General features: G+C 38.3%; 1 protein-coding gene across 5 annotated transcripts in view; it reads right to left on the reverse strand.

Annotated features, from left to right (window-relative positions):
• Window positions 1-17,702, reverse strand: part of slc12a5a (solute carrier family 12 member 5a) — a 126,007-nt gene that overhangs the window by 43,677 nt on the left and 64,628 nt on the right. For 3 of the 5 annotated variants that reach the window (XM_057338923.1, XM_057338920.1, XM_057338919.1), the window contains exon 2: window positions 11,718-11,747. The exons of the other annotated variants lie outside the window; for them this stretch is intronic. In XM_057338923.1, coding sequence (XP_057194906.1) covers window positions 11,718-11,747 — 30 coding nt within the window. The remainder of the gene's footprint in view (window positions 1-11,717; window positions 11,748-17,702) is intronic. 5 annotated transcript variants of the gene reach the window in all.

Genomic DNA, 17,702 nt, shown 5'->3' on the forward strand with positions numbered 1-17,702 from the left:
GCCTGGTTCATCTTCTTCCGACCTACAGACAGAAGCTTAAATCTGCCAAGCCTGTAGCAAGAACAGCAAAGAGATGGAGCAGCGAAACAGAGCGGGCCTTACAAGCCTGTTTCGACTGCACGGATTGGAGTGTCTTTGAAGCTGCAGCCACTGATCTGGATGAGTTAACTGACACAGTGACATCCTACATCAGCTTCTGTGAGGACATGTGTATTCCCACCAGGACTCGCTTAACATACAACAATGACAAACCATGGTTTACAATGAAACTGAGACAGCTTCGTCAGGCCAAAGAAGATGCTTACAGAAGTGGGGACAAAGTCTTGTATAATCAGGCCAAAAACACACTGACAAAGGAGATAAGAGCAGCTAAGAGAAGCTACTCTGAAAAGCTGAAGAACCAGTTTTCAGCCAACGACCCTGCATCGGTGTGGAAAGGCCTGAAAGACATTACCAACTACAAGCCATCATCCCCTCAGTCTATGGGTAATCAACGACTGGCTGACGACCTGAACGACTTCTATTGTCGTTTTGAAATGCAGAGTCTCACCCTTCACACCCGCCCTGACCCTATCTCTGCTATACCATTAACACCTCCTCTTGACATTCAACCTGCACTTAAGATCTGCGAAGAGGATGTTTGCCAGCTTTTCCGCAAACAAAAGATCAGAAAAGCACCAGGCCCAGACAATGTCTCACCCTCCTGCCTGAAAGTCTGTGCGGAGCAGCTGTCGCCCATCTTCACTAATATTTTTAACAGATCTTTGGAGCAGTGTGAAGTCCCTTCATGCTTCAAACGCTCCACCATCATCCCTGTACAGAAGAAACCCAAAATATCTGGACTTAATGACTACAGGCCTGTTGCTTTAACATCTGTGGTCATGAAGTCATTTGAGAGACTTGTACTGGCCCACCTGAAGGACATCACCAGACCACTTCTTGATCCCCTCCAGTTTGCTTACCGAGCAAACAGGTCTGTGGACGATGCAGTAAACATGGGACTGCATTACATCCTACAACACCTAGACAGACCAGGGACTTACGTCAGGATCCTGTTTGTAGACTTCAGCTCGGCCTTCAACACCATAATCCCAGACCTCCTCCTGCCCAAGCTTACCCAGCTCTCTGTGCCAACCTCTACCTGTCAGTGGATTATTAACTTCCTGTCGAACAGGCAGCAGCTAGTGAGGTTGGGAAAATTTAAATCCAGCACATGTACCATCAGCACCGGAGCTCCTCAAGGATGTGTTCTTTCTCCACTGCTATATTCACTCTACACAAACGAATGCACCTCTACAGACCCTTCTGTCAAACTCCTGAAGTTTGCAGATGACACCACAGTCATTGGCCTTATTCAAGACGGTGATGAATCTGCCTACAGAAAGGAGGTTGCTCAGCTGGCTGCCTGGTGTAGTCAAAACAACCTAGAGCTGAATGCATTCAAGACAGTGGAGATGATAGTGGATTTCAGAAGGAACCCTCCATCACTTCCTCCCCTCACCATCCTGGACAGCACTGTGGATACTGTGGAGTCATTCAGGTTCCTGGGCTCCACCATCTCTCAGGACCTGAAGTGGGAGTCCCACATAGACTCCATTGTAAAGAAGGCCCAGCAGAGGTTATACTTCCTCCGTCAATTGAGGAAGTTCAACCTACCACAGGAGCTACTGACCCAGTTCTACTCAGTGGTCATCGAATCTGTTCTGTGCACTTCAATTACTGTTTGGTATGGCTCGGCCACCAAATCAGACCTACGAAGACTACAACGGACAGTTCGTAGTGCTGAGAAAATTATTGGTGCTCCTCTGCCCACACTTCAGGACCTGTACGATTCCAGAGTGAAAAACAGGGCAAGAAAAATCATCATTGACTCCACACACCCAGCACACAAACTCTTTGATCTGCTGCCCTCTGGCCGGCGCTTTAGAGCACCAAACACCAGGACTTCCAGACACAGAAGCAGCTTCTTCCCCCAGGCAATCTCCCTCCTAAACAGATAACTGCTCCTTAAGAGCAATATTCCACTTCCACTACTCCTATAGTGTGCACTATAGTGCCTTATTATATCTACATCTTATGTATACATGTATATAACACTACCTCTACTTACTAAATTATCCATTTGCACAAGTGTACATACAATCTGTTAATATGTTTATTCTACTATATACTACCCTGTACAATGTCTCTTATATGTTATTATCCCCCATTTTCTGTAAAATAGTCTTTATTTTATATATGCACAATTTAGAATCTTTTAGACTGTAAATCGTATTATATTGTATTGTCATTGTGTTGAATGTCTGTACTAGAAGCTTCCAACACCAAAGAAAATTCCTTGTGTGTGCAAGCACACTTGGCAATAAAGCTCTTCTGATTCTGATTCTGATTCTGAAAACACGTCTGACTTTAAAACTGCGCACCTTGCGCTGCACGGAGAGACACGTCTGACTTTAAAACTGCGCACCTCGCGCAGCACGGAGAGACACGTGTGACTTTAAAACTGCGCACCTCGCGCTGCACGGAGAGACTTCAAAACTGCGCACCTTGCGCTGCACGGAGAGACTTCAAAACTGCGCACCTCGCGCTGCACGGAGAGACTTCAAAACTGCGCACCTCGCGCTGCACTGAGAGACACGTGTGACTTTTAAACTGCGCATCTCGCGCTGCACGAAGAGGCGCATCCACGGAGAACCACGTCTGACTTTAAAACTGCGCATCTCGCGCTGCACGAAGAGGCGCATCCACGGAGAACCACGTCTGACTTTAAAACTGCGCAGCTCATGCTGCACGAGAGACACATCTAAAATGGTAATTTTAAAAGGGAAGAAGATGCGCTTGATTTATAACGGCGCAGCTCGCAAGTGACGTCACAGACCAACTAATCGATAATGAAATTCGTTGACAACGAATTTCATTATCGATTATTATCAATTTTATCGATTAGTTGTTGGAGCCCTAGTTTGTATAGAAACTAAACATGACATTATATTGTAATTCTGAACATAAACGTATAGTAGGTTAGATATGACCTTCAGACGAGGACAAGCATATCTGGGAATAATGACAAAACGTTTTTTGCTCAAAAACTGCTTTTTTGGCCATTTAAGAGCTTGGCAACCCCTGGTCACCATGATCTGTTATTTAATGTTACGAGTTGTGCAGCAGTTCTTCAGAAACATATACGTTTGTGTTCCAAAGAACATACAGGCTTGGAACCCCATAGGTATAAACAACAGCATTGTTATTTTTTCCAACAGCTTCATTACTGCAGTGAAGATGAAATCTGTAGATCTGAGGATGGATTTGCACTATAAGGGTTCGAGAATGAGTTTGCACGCCGAATGTCGAACTTTTATCAGTATCCTTACGCCCATTTTATCTACCTCTGGAGTTTTCGCAACTGTTTATGACTGTAGTCTATATTCACCCGAAGGCAAATGCTTCCGATACTATTTTTAAAGTGGTGCAAAGACTGCAGTCGATTTCAACCAACTCACCGAACTTCATATTGGGCGATTTTAACCATGTATCGCTGAAAAAAGACATTTGCAACTTTTTATCAATACGCGTTGTGTCCAACTAGACGGGATAAGACATTGGATCTTTGCTATGGGACAGTAAAGAATGTTTATAAAGCACTTCCATTTCCTCCTCTGGGTTCCTCAGATCATAATTGTGTGCACTTACTGCCTATATATAAAACTGTGTTAAGGAGAGAAAAGGTGCAAACAAGGAACATTAAAGTCTGGACTGCAGAAGCAGTGCTCTGTCTGCAGGAATGCTATGATTTATTCAATCCTGTGATGATGATTTAGATCTCCTTGCTGATGTGACGTGTGCATATGCTACTTTCTGTAGAGACATGATTATTCCCTGTAAGCGAGTTAAGGTCTACCCTAATAACAAACCATGGGTGACTAAATCTGTTAAGTCAAGCATATACAAAAAGAAACTGGCTTTCAAGCAGGGAATATCTTCTGATCTGCATATAGCTACCAAGGAACTGAAAATAGAAGTTAAGAAAGCGAAACAAACCTATAAAACCGAACTGGAGAACAAAATGGCTGCAAATAACCATGGCTCAGCCTGGGATAGTTTGAGAACTATAACAGGGCTTCAATGCACAGAAAAGCAGTCTGGTGACTCTGGATGGTTTTAACTCAGATACTGAATATGCAAATGCTCTTAATTCTTTCTTTAATCGTTTTGACATTTCTGATTTTAGTAATGAAATCCAGGAAATGAGTGATACATTTAGGGATAATCAGCACTTTGAGATAGATCAAGATGATGTGGAACAGGCCCTCTTTTTAATCCGAGTAAATAAGAGCTGCGGGCCTGATAATGTTTGTGGGCGTTTGCTTAAATCCTGTGTGAAGGAACTTAGTCCCATCTTTACTTGTATTTTAAATCAGTCCTTACAGGCACAACATATACCTAAGGTTTGGAAAGACGCAGTGGTAGTCCCGCTGCCCAAGTCTAGTAGTTCTAGTACCTTAAATGATTTTAGACCAGTAGCCCTCACATCAATTTTAATGAAAACCTTTGAGAAGTTGGTAAGAGCAGAAATCCTGAGGAAAACTGAACACATACTTGACCCTATGCAGTTCACTTATAGGTCATACAGAGGAGTAGAGGATGCGACAGTAACATTGTTGAATTTAATTGCTAAACATTTGGAAAGGAATGGGTTGCATGCTCGACTTTTATTTGTCGATTTCTCGTCCGCTTTTAATACAATCCAGCCCCATGTCCTTATTAGCAGACTGTTAGAACAATTTACATGAAGTAATAATTTGGTGGGCTGGATTTTGGATTTTTAACTAATAGAACACAAAGAGTAAGTGTTAACGGAATCTTGTCTGATCGAGTTTGTTCCTCTACCGGCTCCCCACAAGGATGTGTGCTTTCCCCACTATTATTTATTCTCTACACAAATATGTGTCAAAGTGGAAAAACAGGACTATTTTAAAATATGCGGATGACACTGTTATTGTTAGTGCGCTTAATAGTAATGAGACTAGCCATGGCGCGATTATAAATGACTTCATAAAGTGGTGTGAACAGTCTTATCTTCAACTCAACTTATCTAAGACAAAAGGTATGATACTTGACTTTAGGAAACAAGCCCAATCACATGAAGATACATATATTAAGGGTCAGAGAATAGAATCTGTGCAAGCCTACAATTACCTTGGAACCATCATTGATTCAAAATGGACCTTTGAAGCAAACTGTGAAGCACTGTGTAAAAGGGGGCATCAGCGTCTGTATTGTTTAAGAAAACTGGCTCATTTTCACATTGACAAAACCATTATGATCTTATTCTATAGTGCTTTTATTGAGTCACTTTTAATATTTTCTCTGGTATCCTGGTTTGTAAACCTGTCTGTTAAGAATAGAAACTCAAATAGAGTCAAATTGTTACATACTCTAGTAAATTGATTGGGGAGCCACGGTGTAGTATGTGTGTAATGTGTAATGCACAGCATCCCTGCATTTTAGACAGTTATAGCGTGTGACTAATTCAATTTTAAACGATAACTCTCATCCCCTAAACGATGAATTCCAACTTTTACCATCTAGACATAGATTTGCAGTCCCGTACTGTAGAACAAAGCGGTATAAAAACAACTTTGTGTCGGCAGCTATTACTCAGCTGAATAAGGACAGGTTTATAGGTCTATAGGTTATAGGTAATTATAGGTCTTTGTATTTAATGCATGTATGTATTTTTATATTGTTATATGATGTTCTTAATCCATGCGGTTTTCAGCAATTTTTTATAATAATTTTTATTCCCTATATTCAATGTTTGTGATGTCTTTATATGTGAACTCACATTGCAAAACAAGTCTACAAATCCGGGTACAAATAAAGTTGACCTGACCTGATATGGAGGGAATGTGAAGGCAGCGACGAAATCTCAGACTTCTGAAGTTCTTGGAAGGATGCTTTAGATAGATAAAGAAACTCTCAAACATCTTTTTTAAGATGCCATACTGGGAACGCATCCAGGAGAAACAGCCAACATTCAACAGAGCTTTTAGCAGGAGAACACATGCACACACACACATAAACAGGACTCTCTATACACAGAATGCGCTGTAAGGAGAGAAAATCATTCCTCTCCCCAAGGTTACTCAGTCCCAGTGTGTTAATTCCCTTCTAACATCTCCTGAATATCATATCAGGGCAGAAGCTGCTCAGTCATATTTTATCATGTTGCAACGTCGCGATGAAGAGATGGCTTGTGACATATGCATCATAGAATTACCTTCGCATCGCATCTCCAGAGGAAAAGTGATCCAACCACTGACCCTGCAGTTCTGCTTATGTTGCTTTTAGCAAAAGCATAGAGAATAGAAAGTGAGAAAGTGTTTTTAAGAGAGCATTTGAGATTAGAGGATGTGCATGTGTAATTGGGGTATACAGACTGATAGAAACATGACTAATTTATGCAGAGTATAGGGAACTGTTGTTCTAAAGTGCAATTGACACAATAAAAAGAGGCACATGCTTCTCTTTAGCTACAGTTACATTAGGAGTGATGGAAGCCAGTACTCTTTAACAGTATAGTGGATGAACGTACACCTGTGTGGGCACTGGTCTAAAGTGTGTTTACAGTAGTACACTGAGGAAAAAATTCTAAATTGAAGCTCTGCTCTGGTGAAATATATTTGAAATAATCATTCTCATTAAACACAACTGAATAAATTAGAGTAATTCCTTTAATTCGCCTATACATTGTATCTTTAAATCCATCGCTGTCAGAACAAATGGGCAAAAAATGTATCCAAGCTGACACTAGTGCAGTACCCTTTTAAAACATTTACATTTATACATTTGGCAGATGCTTTTATTCAAAGCGACTTACATTGCATTGTATTATACATTTGCTTCTGACTATGTGCAATCTCCTGGGATCAAACCCATGACCTTGACAGTGCCATGCTCTAACCACTGAGCCACAGGAAAGCTGTAAGTGCACTTCTGCACTTACAGAGTGCATATAACTACTTACAGAGTGCAACTAAGTTCCCCAAACAGAGTTTGCATATGGCAAAACAGCATTCAGACAAAACAGTGGAAACAAAGTGTGCATAATGATGCTCATTAAAGATAATCAAAATATTTTAGACTGCTGTATATCTTATGTATAGTAAGGTAAGGGGTAGTAGGCATGTGTTTATTGTCGACATATGCCAATAAATTGGCAATTATTATTTTTTATTTAACAGTCACATAACAATCTCATCTGCCCAAGCCAGATGTATAAATATTGCAAGATGAATATTATTTGTTACGTTCTGTGGATAATTAAAAAATGTAACGTTACTCCATGTGCCAGTGTTGCGCAGTCGCAGTTCATTGCACTGTATCCGCGCCTCTTTTGGATTACCTGTATTTATTTGGATGTCACAGATTTTGCACTGCTTCAACCTCGCCGCTACTTATGCAATAAACTGCACTGCGACAAGGTAAGACATGTTTTATATTTAATCCTGTTTGCTGTTAATTTCATGTTTGGACAATATTTTAGACTCGTACCCCATTAACGTTGTCGTTGGTGGTTGTAATGACAACATCATGGCTGTGGGTTTGAAGTGATTGTCACACACAGTACAAATGGTGTCGCCCTTTTGCTGCAGAAACTAGAGCTTTAAAAAGCACATTTTAAACGATATGAGGGTAGGGTTTGTTATCTGTAAGTCTCTGTGCATGTTCGTGCATTCTTTCAGTTTCGTGGATTCTTGTACACGTTTTATTTAGATATGATGTGGTAAAATTTATGGTTCCGTTACTTTGGAATGTGGTTGTTGTATGACCAGAGACAATTTTGCCATACCCTAGGTTTTGGTGAAACGCCACCACTGACCACAAAGGTACACTTTGGCACCAAATGTAAACATATCTATACAGTAAATATTATATCTGGACCTTTTAAAAGGGCGACAGCTTGGGTTAATTTTTGGCCATTTTTTATGACAGTAATTCAGTAAATTGTATATGTTGCAGTAGTTGCACGATGAATCGTATTATATTGTATTGTCATTGTGTTGAATGTCTGTACTAGAAGCTTCCAACACCAAAGAAAATTCCTTGTGTGTGCAAGCACACTTGGCAATAAAGCTCTTCTGATTCTGATTCTGATTCTGATTCTGAAAATAGCGCTGGAGCGCAATAAAAAAAAAGTGCTGATAGGAGTGGAAATTCCAGCGGGTGATTTACTTACAAGGCACACGTTAAAAAACACAGATGCAATATCTCATTTACATAATGACCAACGCAATCTTCCAAGAGCAGCGCAAATTTGCGCAGGGTTTAAGACATGCATTTTTAGGGCGTTAAATATGCCGCAAATACCAGTGCAATAACAAGCGTAAACCTTAGTAAATCATGTTGCGTGATTGATTTAAATACTCTCCTCCCATAAAGTTTGCGTCTGAAGAGGTGTGTAAAAGCAGCTGTGTCCACGCCCTTTCAGCGCTGATTTTCACTGCGTAAGTTTACGTAAGTAAGTACAACTTTACGTAAGTTGATAAAGCTTTCCTGTGGCTCAGTGGTTTGAGCATGGCGCTAGAAACCCAAAGTCATGGGTTGGATCCCGCATTGTGCATACTTCGAAATAAATGTATAGTATAATGCAATACAAGTCGCTTTGGATAAAAACGTCTGCCAAATGCATAGAAATGTAAAATAAAATGTCATACATCTACACTATCATATTATCTTAATTGACCAAAGGCAAAAATATCATATTTTGAATGATTTAGGGTGACATAACACCAACACGTTATGAGATTCATCCTTAAAATGAAAATGTATCCATGAACACACAGATAGTGTCTACACGACAATGTGACCTGAACATTATTCAACTTTCAAACCGTTTCAAATGAAAACTAACATGGCAAACCATCCCACACTCAATAGGATACAACTGCTTGTGATTTCTGACTAAATCATCAGGATTAAACTAATAGGATTTGTTCCAGATAACATCGAACAATTAGGATAATAAGGAAAAGGTAAAGCTGTCGTGTGTTAGATATGATGAACTCCTGAGCCCAGCTCTGTCTGAAGAGATAACGTAAGATAACTTTACACCAGCTTCAATCATTCACATCCATTAGAGGTTTCAGTCAATTACATCCAAAGCAGAAGAGAAGAAGTGTTTCTAAAACAGGTTTCTTAAAAAAGGTGTCAAACCCATTCACATTTCTCAGGCACGAAAGACATTCACAAACAAATATAAACATACAGTCGCAAACACATAAACTCAAACACATACAAACAGGGCTGGCCCAAACCTTTATGGGGCCCTAAGCAGAATTTGATTTGGGGGACCCCTGTGCCCCCGATACAATCGACTATTGTCAATGTTTAATTATTTTCATGCACACTTTAAATCTAACATACACACCCAATTCTATTAGTTATTGCTGTGTTTGGGATGTAGGAATGTCATAAAAACAAAAACATAAACCTTGCATTACAAGTGTATTGTGATTGTCAACACATTTGATAATTTCATTACTTCCAATTTTAGGTGAACTGTCCCTTTAAATTTTGAGCACAGACCATACAAAGGTTGTGGAATTTATTGTTCAATGCAAACACCCTTTGAAAGCCACATAGCCCTTGAGGATGATTTGTTTTATTTTTTATTTAGTGTATTTACTTGATAACTATTAATCAATTTACAATTTGCACACAATTATTCTTAACTTTATCCCAAATAAAACGCTGAATTCACAGATAATTATAAATCACATGAATCACGTAAATTACATATTTTTCATCTAAATCAGCATTTTGTCGTTTGCATTGCAACATTTCTATCGTTAAATATGGAGGACCGGAAGGGTCATGTGTAATGTAATAAAGCATTTCATAGTTTAATAAGTAATTCTACAATAAAAATAGGCATTAATACATTTGTTTACAACTTCATTTATTTATCCAAATATAAATAGGCGAATTGATAAAGTCATTCATTATTTAACGTTTTAATGGGCAATAAAAAGCGTGATTATAAAAATAATTAATAAATGAAATATTAATCCATCAATAAATACTTCAATTTAAAAAGGGAATTTAAAAAAACAACATAAAACACTCAATAAGTACATGGTTTTAAAGTGCATTAATTAATTTCTAAATAAATAGTGGAATTTCTAAATGTATTTGAAAACGCAATTTAAAAAGAGGAATAAATAATTGGAACGTCATTTAAAAGGAGATTTCTTTCGTTTGCATTTCCATTTCCATGCTGCCTTTCCTTTTCCGATTTGCTATTTGATTAGCTTAGTCATTTAGCTTTTTCTTTTAGCCTCTCCATTTAACATGTAATGAGAGAGATGTAACAAGCTCTCTGATTGGCTAGTTCCTTGTACGTCATGTTCAGAGGTATGTTAGATGAGCAATTAAACACTAAACATAGTTAAACACTAAACAGTTGTCATATATCAAATGTTTGTAGTCACTTACAATATGTTGTGTGTTGCAGAGCACTCTTTCAACTTTAAAAATGAAGCGTCTTGCTGAACACGTGAAGACGTGACAGTAGCTCAGTCATCTTTAATTTGATTGGTCACTGCTCGGCTCTGTAACCAGTAACTCCCGCCTCCTTTAATTTGATTGGTCACCTCACTTATTGTGATATTCCAATGTTTAGTCAGTAATTTCACAAATTTTGACGCACACCACAGATAAAATAGTGGGTACGGCCCTCCGTGAGAACGGCCCTACGTGAGGAAATGGATGTGTGTCGTGAATATATCTGGCTGTCACGATTATTAAATAATCTTCTCATCGTGATTGTTTGACCTCATCGCGATGGTTTCATATCATCGCAATTATTGCACATCTCTATAGAAGACACTAGGGGGAGCTGTAGTGCATCTGCATATTTTATTGTATATATTTTAACTAAAGCATGGTAATACTTGTAAAATGTAGCACCACAACACAATCACTTTAAAAAAAACTAAAGCATATACCATACAAATAACCTGCAGTACAATTTAATATTATTTCAGTGTGAAAACCAGTCTACCAAAATCTCATTAACATAGAAGTAAACTTTTATTGTAGTCTTGCAAGTGAGAAAAAAACAGACTAGAAGCTTTTCTATGACTGATAGCATTTTAATGGTGGCTTCATTTCACTCATGATCAGTTTACCTAATTTACAAGTATTTGGCAGTTGTATTATTGACAGGTAAAAGCCTAAACCTTAAGTATGATGACCCAATTTTTTCCTATGTATTTCCAAGAAAAAGAACATAGTCTTTATATTCAGACAGTATGTTCACACAATATGGTCGCTGAATAAAAAATGTATGAGAATTAAAAGTCAAAGCTCTAAAACAGACAATTAATCGTTAATCGCAATGATTTATTAGACAATTAATCGGCAGCCAAATTTCATAATCGTGACATCCCTAAATATATCACAAAAAAACTGTAATTTCATGCACTGTTGGGGGCCCCCTAGTGGCTGTGGGGCCCTAAGCAGCCGTTTAGTTCGCTTATAGGGAAGGATGGCTCTGCATACAAATATACAAACACAAACAACACATGGAACTTTTCACACAAGACAAGTTCACGACCATAAAGACGACACAAAGACATACAGACACACGACACAGAGTTTTGCACGAACACACAGCGTGTGACGCACACGGCAGCAGTCTGCCTGTCTCTCACCTTTCTTGGGTGGACAGGTGATGTTAACCGCTGGAGAGAAACGCACACAACACAAACAAACTTTAGAACGTAATCGTGTGGTTTTCATCAAAACACATCAGAAGACAAAACACTGAGTATGAACATGTCAAATGATCTGTGGAGCATTTACACGGCAGCAGTTCTTCATCTGAAGAGCTGAAATTACTTTTAAGTTATTTCTTTTAAAAAAGGGAACATTCTAAAAACCAACAATACACTAGAGAATTGTAGATTTATTTTACTTTAAAATAACAGAATACTTGAGTCGCAACTGATGATGTTTCATGAGTACACATAAGAACACATAATGAGAAATGTCTTTTGTCCGTGAGGTACTTCAGAATTTCCATAAATCCTGCGATGTGACCCGACTGCTCTCAGGATTCACTCGAGTCTTTATCTTCTCTCTGCAGTTCCGTCTCTCTTCTTTCATTCACGTATTCAATTCAAAAGCTCTCGGAATGAACTGAAGCCAGACTTCCTGTCTCACACCTCTGAGCTGCTGATGGTGAGACACATCTTTTGTTGTTGTGATAGACAATGTCGTTGTTTAAGTGGCTGTCAGCACATGACAAACCTCAGTCAAGCGTCACTGTTTTCATGCAACATATAAACGGCAGAAATGTCTTAAAAGAGTGAAATAAGATATCCTTCTGTCTGTTGTCTTTAACATCGCATCATGTTTACATCAACAACAACACATTGATGACCATCAAACATCATCTGATTAAAAACCCCCTACTAAAACACAACATGAGAAAACACGAGGCAGCTGAACAAGTACAACAGAGATGAAAGGAAATGCTTGATGAATATATGCACCCTCAAAATGCGATTATAATAGGATTTTGGCAATATTGCGATTCATTTTTTAGCTCATGTAACACAAAAATTCGATCTAAATAACGTGAATAAGCTCATGATCGCAGTAAGCATAATCGAAGTAACATTATGTGGTGTTCGCCAGTTTTAATCGCAATAAGAAGCCATGTAAACATCTTAAAAAGATTTAAAATGAACTTAAATGGTTATATTTTATATGGTGATGTCATGATGGTGACGCTGTCAGATGTCTCCATACCTGAGCAGGTCTGACTGGAGCTTTACGATCATTATTTTGACAGTCGTGTGTGTGTGGTTTGGTCTGAATCTGAATGGCAGGACAGATATCACCCTGAATAAAACATGTGTCGTGATTCTGGCTCGTCGTGTCATGTCTTTCTTGATCTTGTGTTAGAGTCACGGCGGGATCCCTTGTTATGTGTGGAGAGAGTCATTTTGACCCTGTCGGCCTTCGATACTCTCTCCGGTCTTTGTCTGTGTTCCCGCCCTTTTGTATCTCTCGTTATTGGTTGTTTATTAGTTCATGCCCCACACCTGTTCCCCTTTGATTTGTCCCTCTATTTAATGCCCCTGTGTTCTCTTGTCTGGTGTTGGATCATTGTACTGTTATGTTGCGTGTGGGTGAGTTTTTGTCTTGTTAGTCTAGTTTGAAGTAGTCCTTTGTGATGTGTTATTAGTTTAGTCTTGTCAGTTTAGTTAATCTTGTTCTTGTTTCTGTTTTGTTATGTTTACCCCCACGTGGGTCTTTGTTTTGAGTTTGGTGTAATTTATTAAAAGTCCTGTTAACCCCTTACCCGCTGTCTGCACTTGGGTCCTCTGTCCTTGTCTTCGTGTCCTCACCACCCACGATCATGACAACATGCAGAGCTGTCACTCAAGTGACTGAATTCACTCACTTGTTAACTCATTCACTATTCCCTATATAGCGAATGCTAAATAGTACTCTATATGGGGAAGAAGTGAATGAAAATGAGTGAACGATTTTGGACACTGACGTAATATATCATGCGTCTGACAGTACTGTCGCGGACATACGTCAAACCACCTATATTACCCATGCGTGGCTTTTATTGTAATAGGTTTATTGTAATCGTTTATAATAAAGAGAACAAAACAACAGTTTGTCATGTTTATTTACCATTACGTTTATTTATAACTTCAAATAAAATTATTTAATATATTTAAAATGAAACATTGTCTATAACGTTCATTTAATGTTTAAAAATAACTCACAAGAAGATCAAACACAAAAAATGGTGGACACACGATATAGTGCACTATAAAGGAGACAGGGAGCGAATTCAGACACAGATTTAAATCGTTGTGTTATTGTGGCTGTGACTGGAAACTGAACAGACTTCTCGAACTAAAACTATCAAAAAAATCTGATTTTGAATCTGATTCTGAAAATTTAATATATAAATATAACACAATGCCTAAATTTATTTAGAAAAACCCGAAACTAAACAAAAACGAGAACTTAGCAATAAACTGAAATTAATTTGAGTCACTAAAATTACGACATAAGGTCCGATTCACATTTTGCGTCTAAAACCGCGCGGAAAACGCGAGCCGCACCTCTTTCTCTCTTCAAATGACCCGCGGTGCGCGCGGCACTCCGAAAAGTTGAATTATTTCCATCTCAATGCGGGCCGACGCGCCTAGAAAAATGTGCGCGTCGCCCCCTATTTGCGCACGCCTGCCGTGCATCTACATTTAAAATATGCACGCGGAAAAGATGCGAAATGTGAATCGGGGTTGCCTGAACATAAATAAAAAAAATTCAACTAATAGACCAACATAAATAATGAATAAAGTCACAAAAGCCCATAACCGAATAGCTAAAAATGTAACTCCAATTAACACAAAAATGAAAAATATACAAATAAAAGCTAATGCAGATTTTTTAAACTACAATAAAACTGAGATGTACAAAAACAAATGTATGCTTACATTCTGGATACCAAGATCACGTTCCTTCATGCAGATAAACAAATACAAATTAAAGTCTATATGACATCAAATACCTATTTAACTCTTATAATCTCGCGTATTTCATACTATCTTGACAAGAATGAAAGCGTAGGGTGAGACATCATTTTATCCATCACAACATGACAGAAGTATGAAAAGAAAAGTTGTTTCAGAGGCATTGAGACTTTTAGAAATACTTTGGAGTAAAAATGTTCATTACACATAGTTGATCTTATCCTGTGGTGTACATTTACTTCTTAAGCTTTACGAGTATCAATCAAACAGAGGCCGTAATTCCTGCTCAATATCCTCTGTGACCGGTTGCAGCGGGGTCGGATCTAATCCAACTCTTATCACATCATGAACATCTGCTGCGTGTGTGTGTGTGTGTGTGTGTGTGTGTGTGTGAGAGAGAGAGAGAGAGAGAGAGAGAGAGAAAAACTGTCCTCAAACACATCTGTGCAGATGAATCCATCTCATTTCCGTCTGATGAACATCTTCGGAAAAAAAACTATTGTGCCTTTTTAAGAACTTTATCTATTCAACAAAACAGAATCTGTCAACATCACAGTTAATTGAAATCTTAGGGTTAGGGATCAACAAACCCCCCCTAGCACGACCCGGAACACCCCAGCAAGGCCCTAGCAACGTCCCTTTCAATGTGAAAGCCATATTGTGGGCATCTTGTGCCAGGTTTAGGCGCATCAATCAAGTTAAAAACATGAAAGCGCATCAGGCCGAGGAACAGAAACAGAATCCTGATTTGATTTTCTATATGAGAAAGAATTAAGATGAAAGACACACATCTGAAGCACTTGGGATTGTAAACACATGCACTGAATTCAAAGACACTTCAGTTGATGAGTTCACGTTTAGTGCTTTTTCTTTTGTTCTTTCAAGTCCTCTGGCTGGCAAATAGCCTTCAACTTTCATTATTACAACAGAATAACCTTTCAGAGAGACGGATTACAAGTGCAAGCATTGCTTTTGGACAGCTACAAATCAACAAATGCTTGGCGGGACCGGAGGAAGACGGAAACACCACTATTGAGAAGGTCAATGTTACGTATCGCTCAGTTTCTAAACCTAAACTGACTATGAAGGCAAAAAGCAAAATCATGTTAGTTTTGTAGGTGTGAAGTAGAAGTGCTCTCTATGTAAAAGATTTTCCATATGGAACATAACACACATCCCAGAATGCACTGCTATGAACTCAATGAAACAAATTTTGAATATCTCCTTGTTTTTTATTTGATTTTAAATAGCAATAAAACAGTTCATAATTGTAAATGTAATCATTTGTTAAATATGTTTTTGTGTGTGTGTTTTGTATTTTTATGCTTGTTAGGTTATTGTGGTCTTAGTTAAGTCAACATACTAACATTGAAGTCTATCGTAAGTCGAGTTTTTCCTGTCGTGTATGAATGTTCCCCCACCGGGTTTTGAAACAGAGCTGTAACATCGACCCACAATCCACCGCAAGCCTTTGCTGTTTACATGAGACTCTCTATTGGCACTTAAAAACACGCAAGCACACACACACAGAGATCTCCATTAAAAAAACGAATTAAGCCGAGTAAATGTAATGAACTACACAGAGTAAATAATTGAAGTGAGAGATGTTGAAACGCTCTGTGTGCTGTCCTGAACGCCTTTAAATGTGAGATTCTTGATCGGGCTGTAGAAACCCAGCGTGGATGTGCGGAGACGTCTTATGCATCGTCGAGGTGGACGTGGAGGATTGTGTACGCGCTTACACAACTCTCTTGAATTCCATCAGAATGCATTTTCAGACACACACACACAAAAACTGAGACTGTGCTACTGCAACATAACCATGTGTTTTATCATTTCTATTTTTGATACAAGTTATTTTCTTTATTTGTATGCCGTTATAGGCGGTTTCTTTGTGCGCGCACGCCTGGCCTGAAGTTAACTTCCGGTCTATGTTTGTTTATCGGTCTGGCTAGTGGCTAATAATATAACTATTTATATTTTATTTAATTTATATTACTATTAAGTTATATAAAAATTTAATTGTATAATAATTTGTATTCCATAAATAATTTGTTGAATTTTTTGTATGTTAATTTTATTTAATAAACAATTTGTTGAATGGCTAATTTAAAGGAGTCATCGGATGAAAATCCAAAATTTTCTGTGTTTAAGTGCTATAATCGGGTTCCCGGTGCATCTAGCAACCCAGAAAACGTGAAAAACAAGATCCAAGTAAGTTTGTTTTGATGAGTCTTTCTCTGCAAGCATGTGAGAAATCCAGCCGTTCAGATTTCGCTCCTGTTGTGACGTAAAAGCAGGATCTTATTATAATATTACAAAAAACTGCCTCATCAATAAAGTGAAATAAGTTCAGTCACTAAAATTATGAAGTGAACATAAATAAAAACTAAAACGGATAGAAAAATAAATTCAACTTATAGAGCAACGTGAAAAATAAACAAATTAATTATACAATTACAAAAATCACATAATCAAACTTTTTAAAATGTAATTAAAATGGACTAAAACTTAAAAATATTAAAAAAGCTAATTCAAAATATTAATAAAATTACCATAAAGAAGCTGAAAACTAAACTGTAATTACTCTAAAGCTAAATGACACACAATACTATACGATTACCACATTCGTATTTATATAGTACCCCAAGGTACTTAAAATACAACCATAAAAAAATACTATATAACTATAGACAGTCAGCAACTGTATAGTAACACACCAACACATGTATATTTTCACACTTGGATACACATGTGAAATGTTTCGTTTAACGGAAACAGAAGCCGTTTAAGTTCAATTGACTCTCAGGACTAAGAGATTGTGTTTTAAAGGGCACAGGTTCAGTGGTGATGTAAAGCTGAATGTCTTTTGAATGTACAGTCTCTCTCTCTCTCTCTATGTGAATGTTGAGCTGTGAGGAAGATTTATGTGATCCACTGCTCCTGTGAGTGTGCGCGTTTCAGGATTGTTCTGATGGATCGCTCCAGCTTTCCAGCCTCAACAAGTTAATGCCTCTTTCATTTCTCACCAGACGGGCTGGAAACAGAATGCACACCGGAGCGAGCGGATGTTTGTGTGTGTGTGCGAGTCAGGGTTACTCTTCCAGGTTTGAGGTTTGAACAGAGAAGCCG

Source organism: Triplophysa rosa, linkage group LG7 (genome assembly GCF_024868665.1).
Source record: "Triplophysa rosa linkage group LG7, Trosa_1v2, whole genome shotgun sequence".
NCBI classification, from domain to species: Eukaryota; Metazoa; Chordata; class Actinopteri; order Cypriniformes; family Nemacheilidae; genus Triplophysa; species Triplophysa rosa.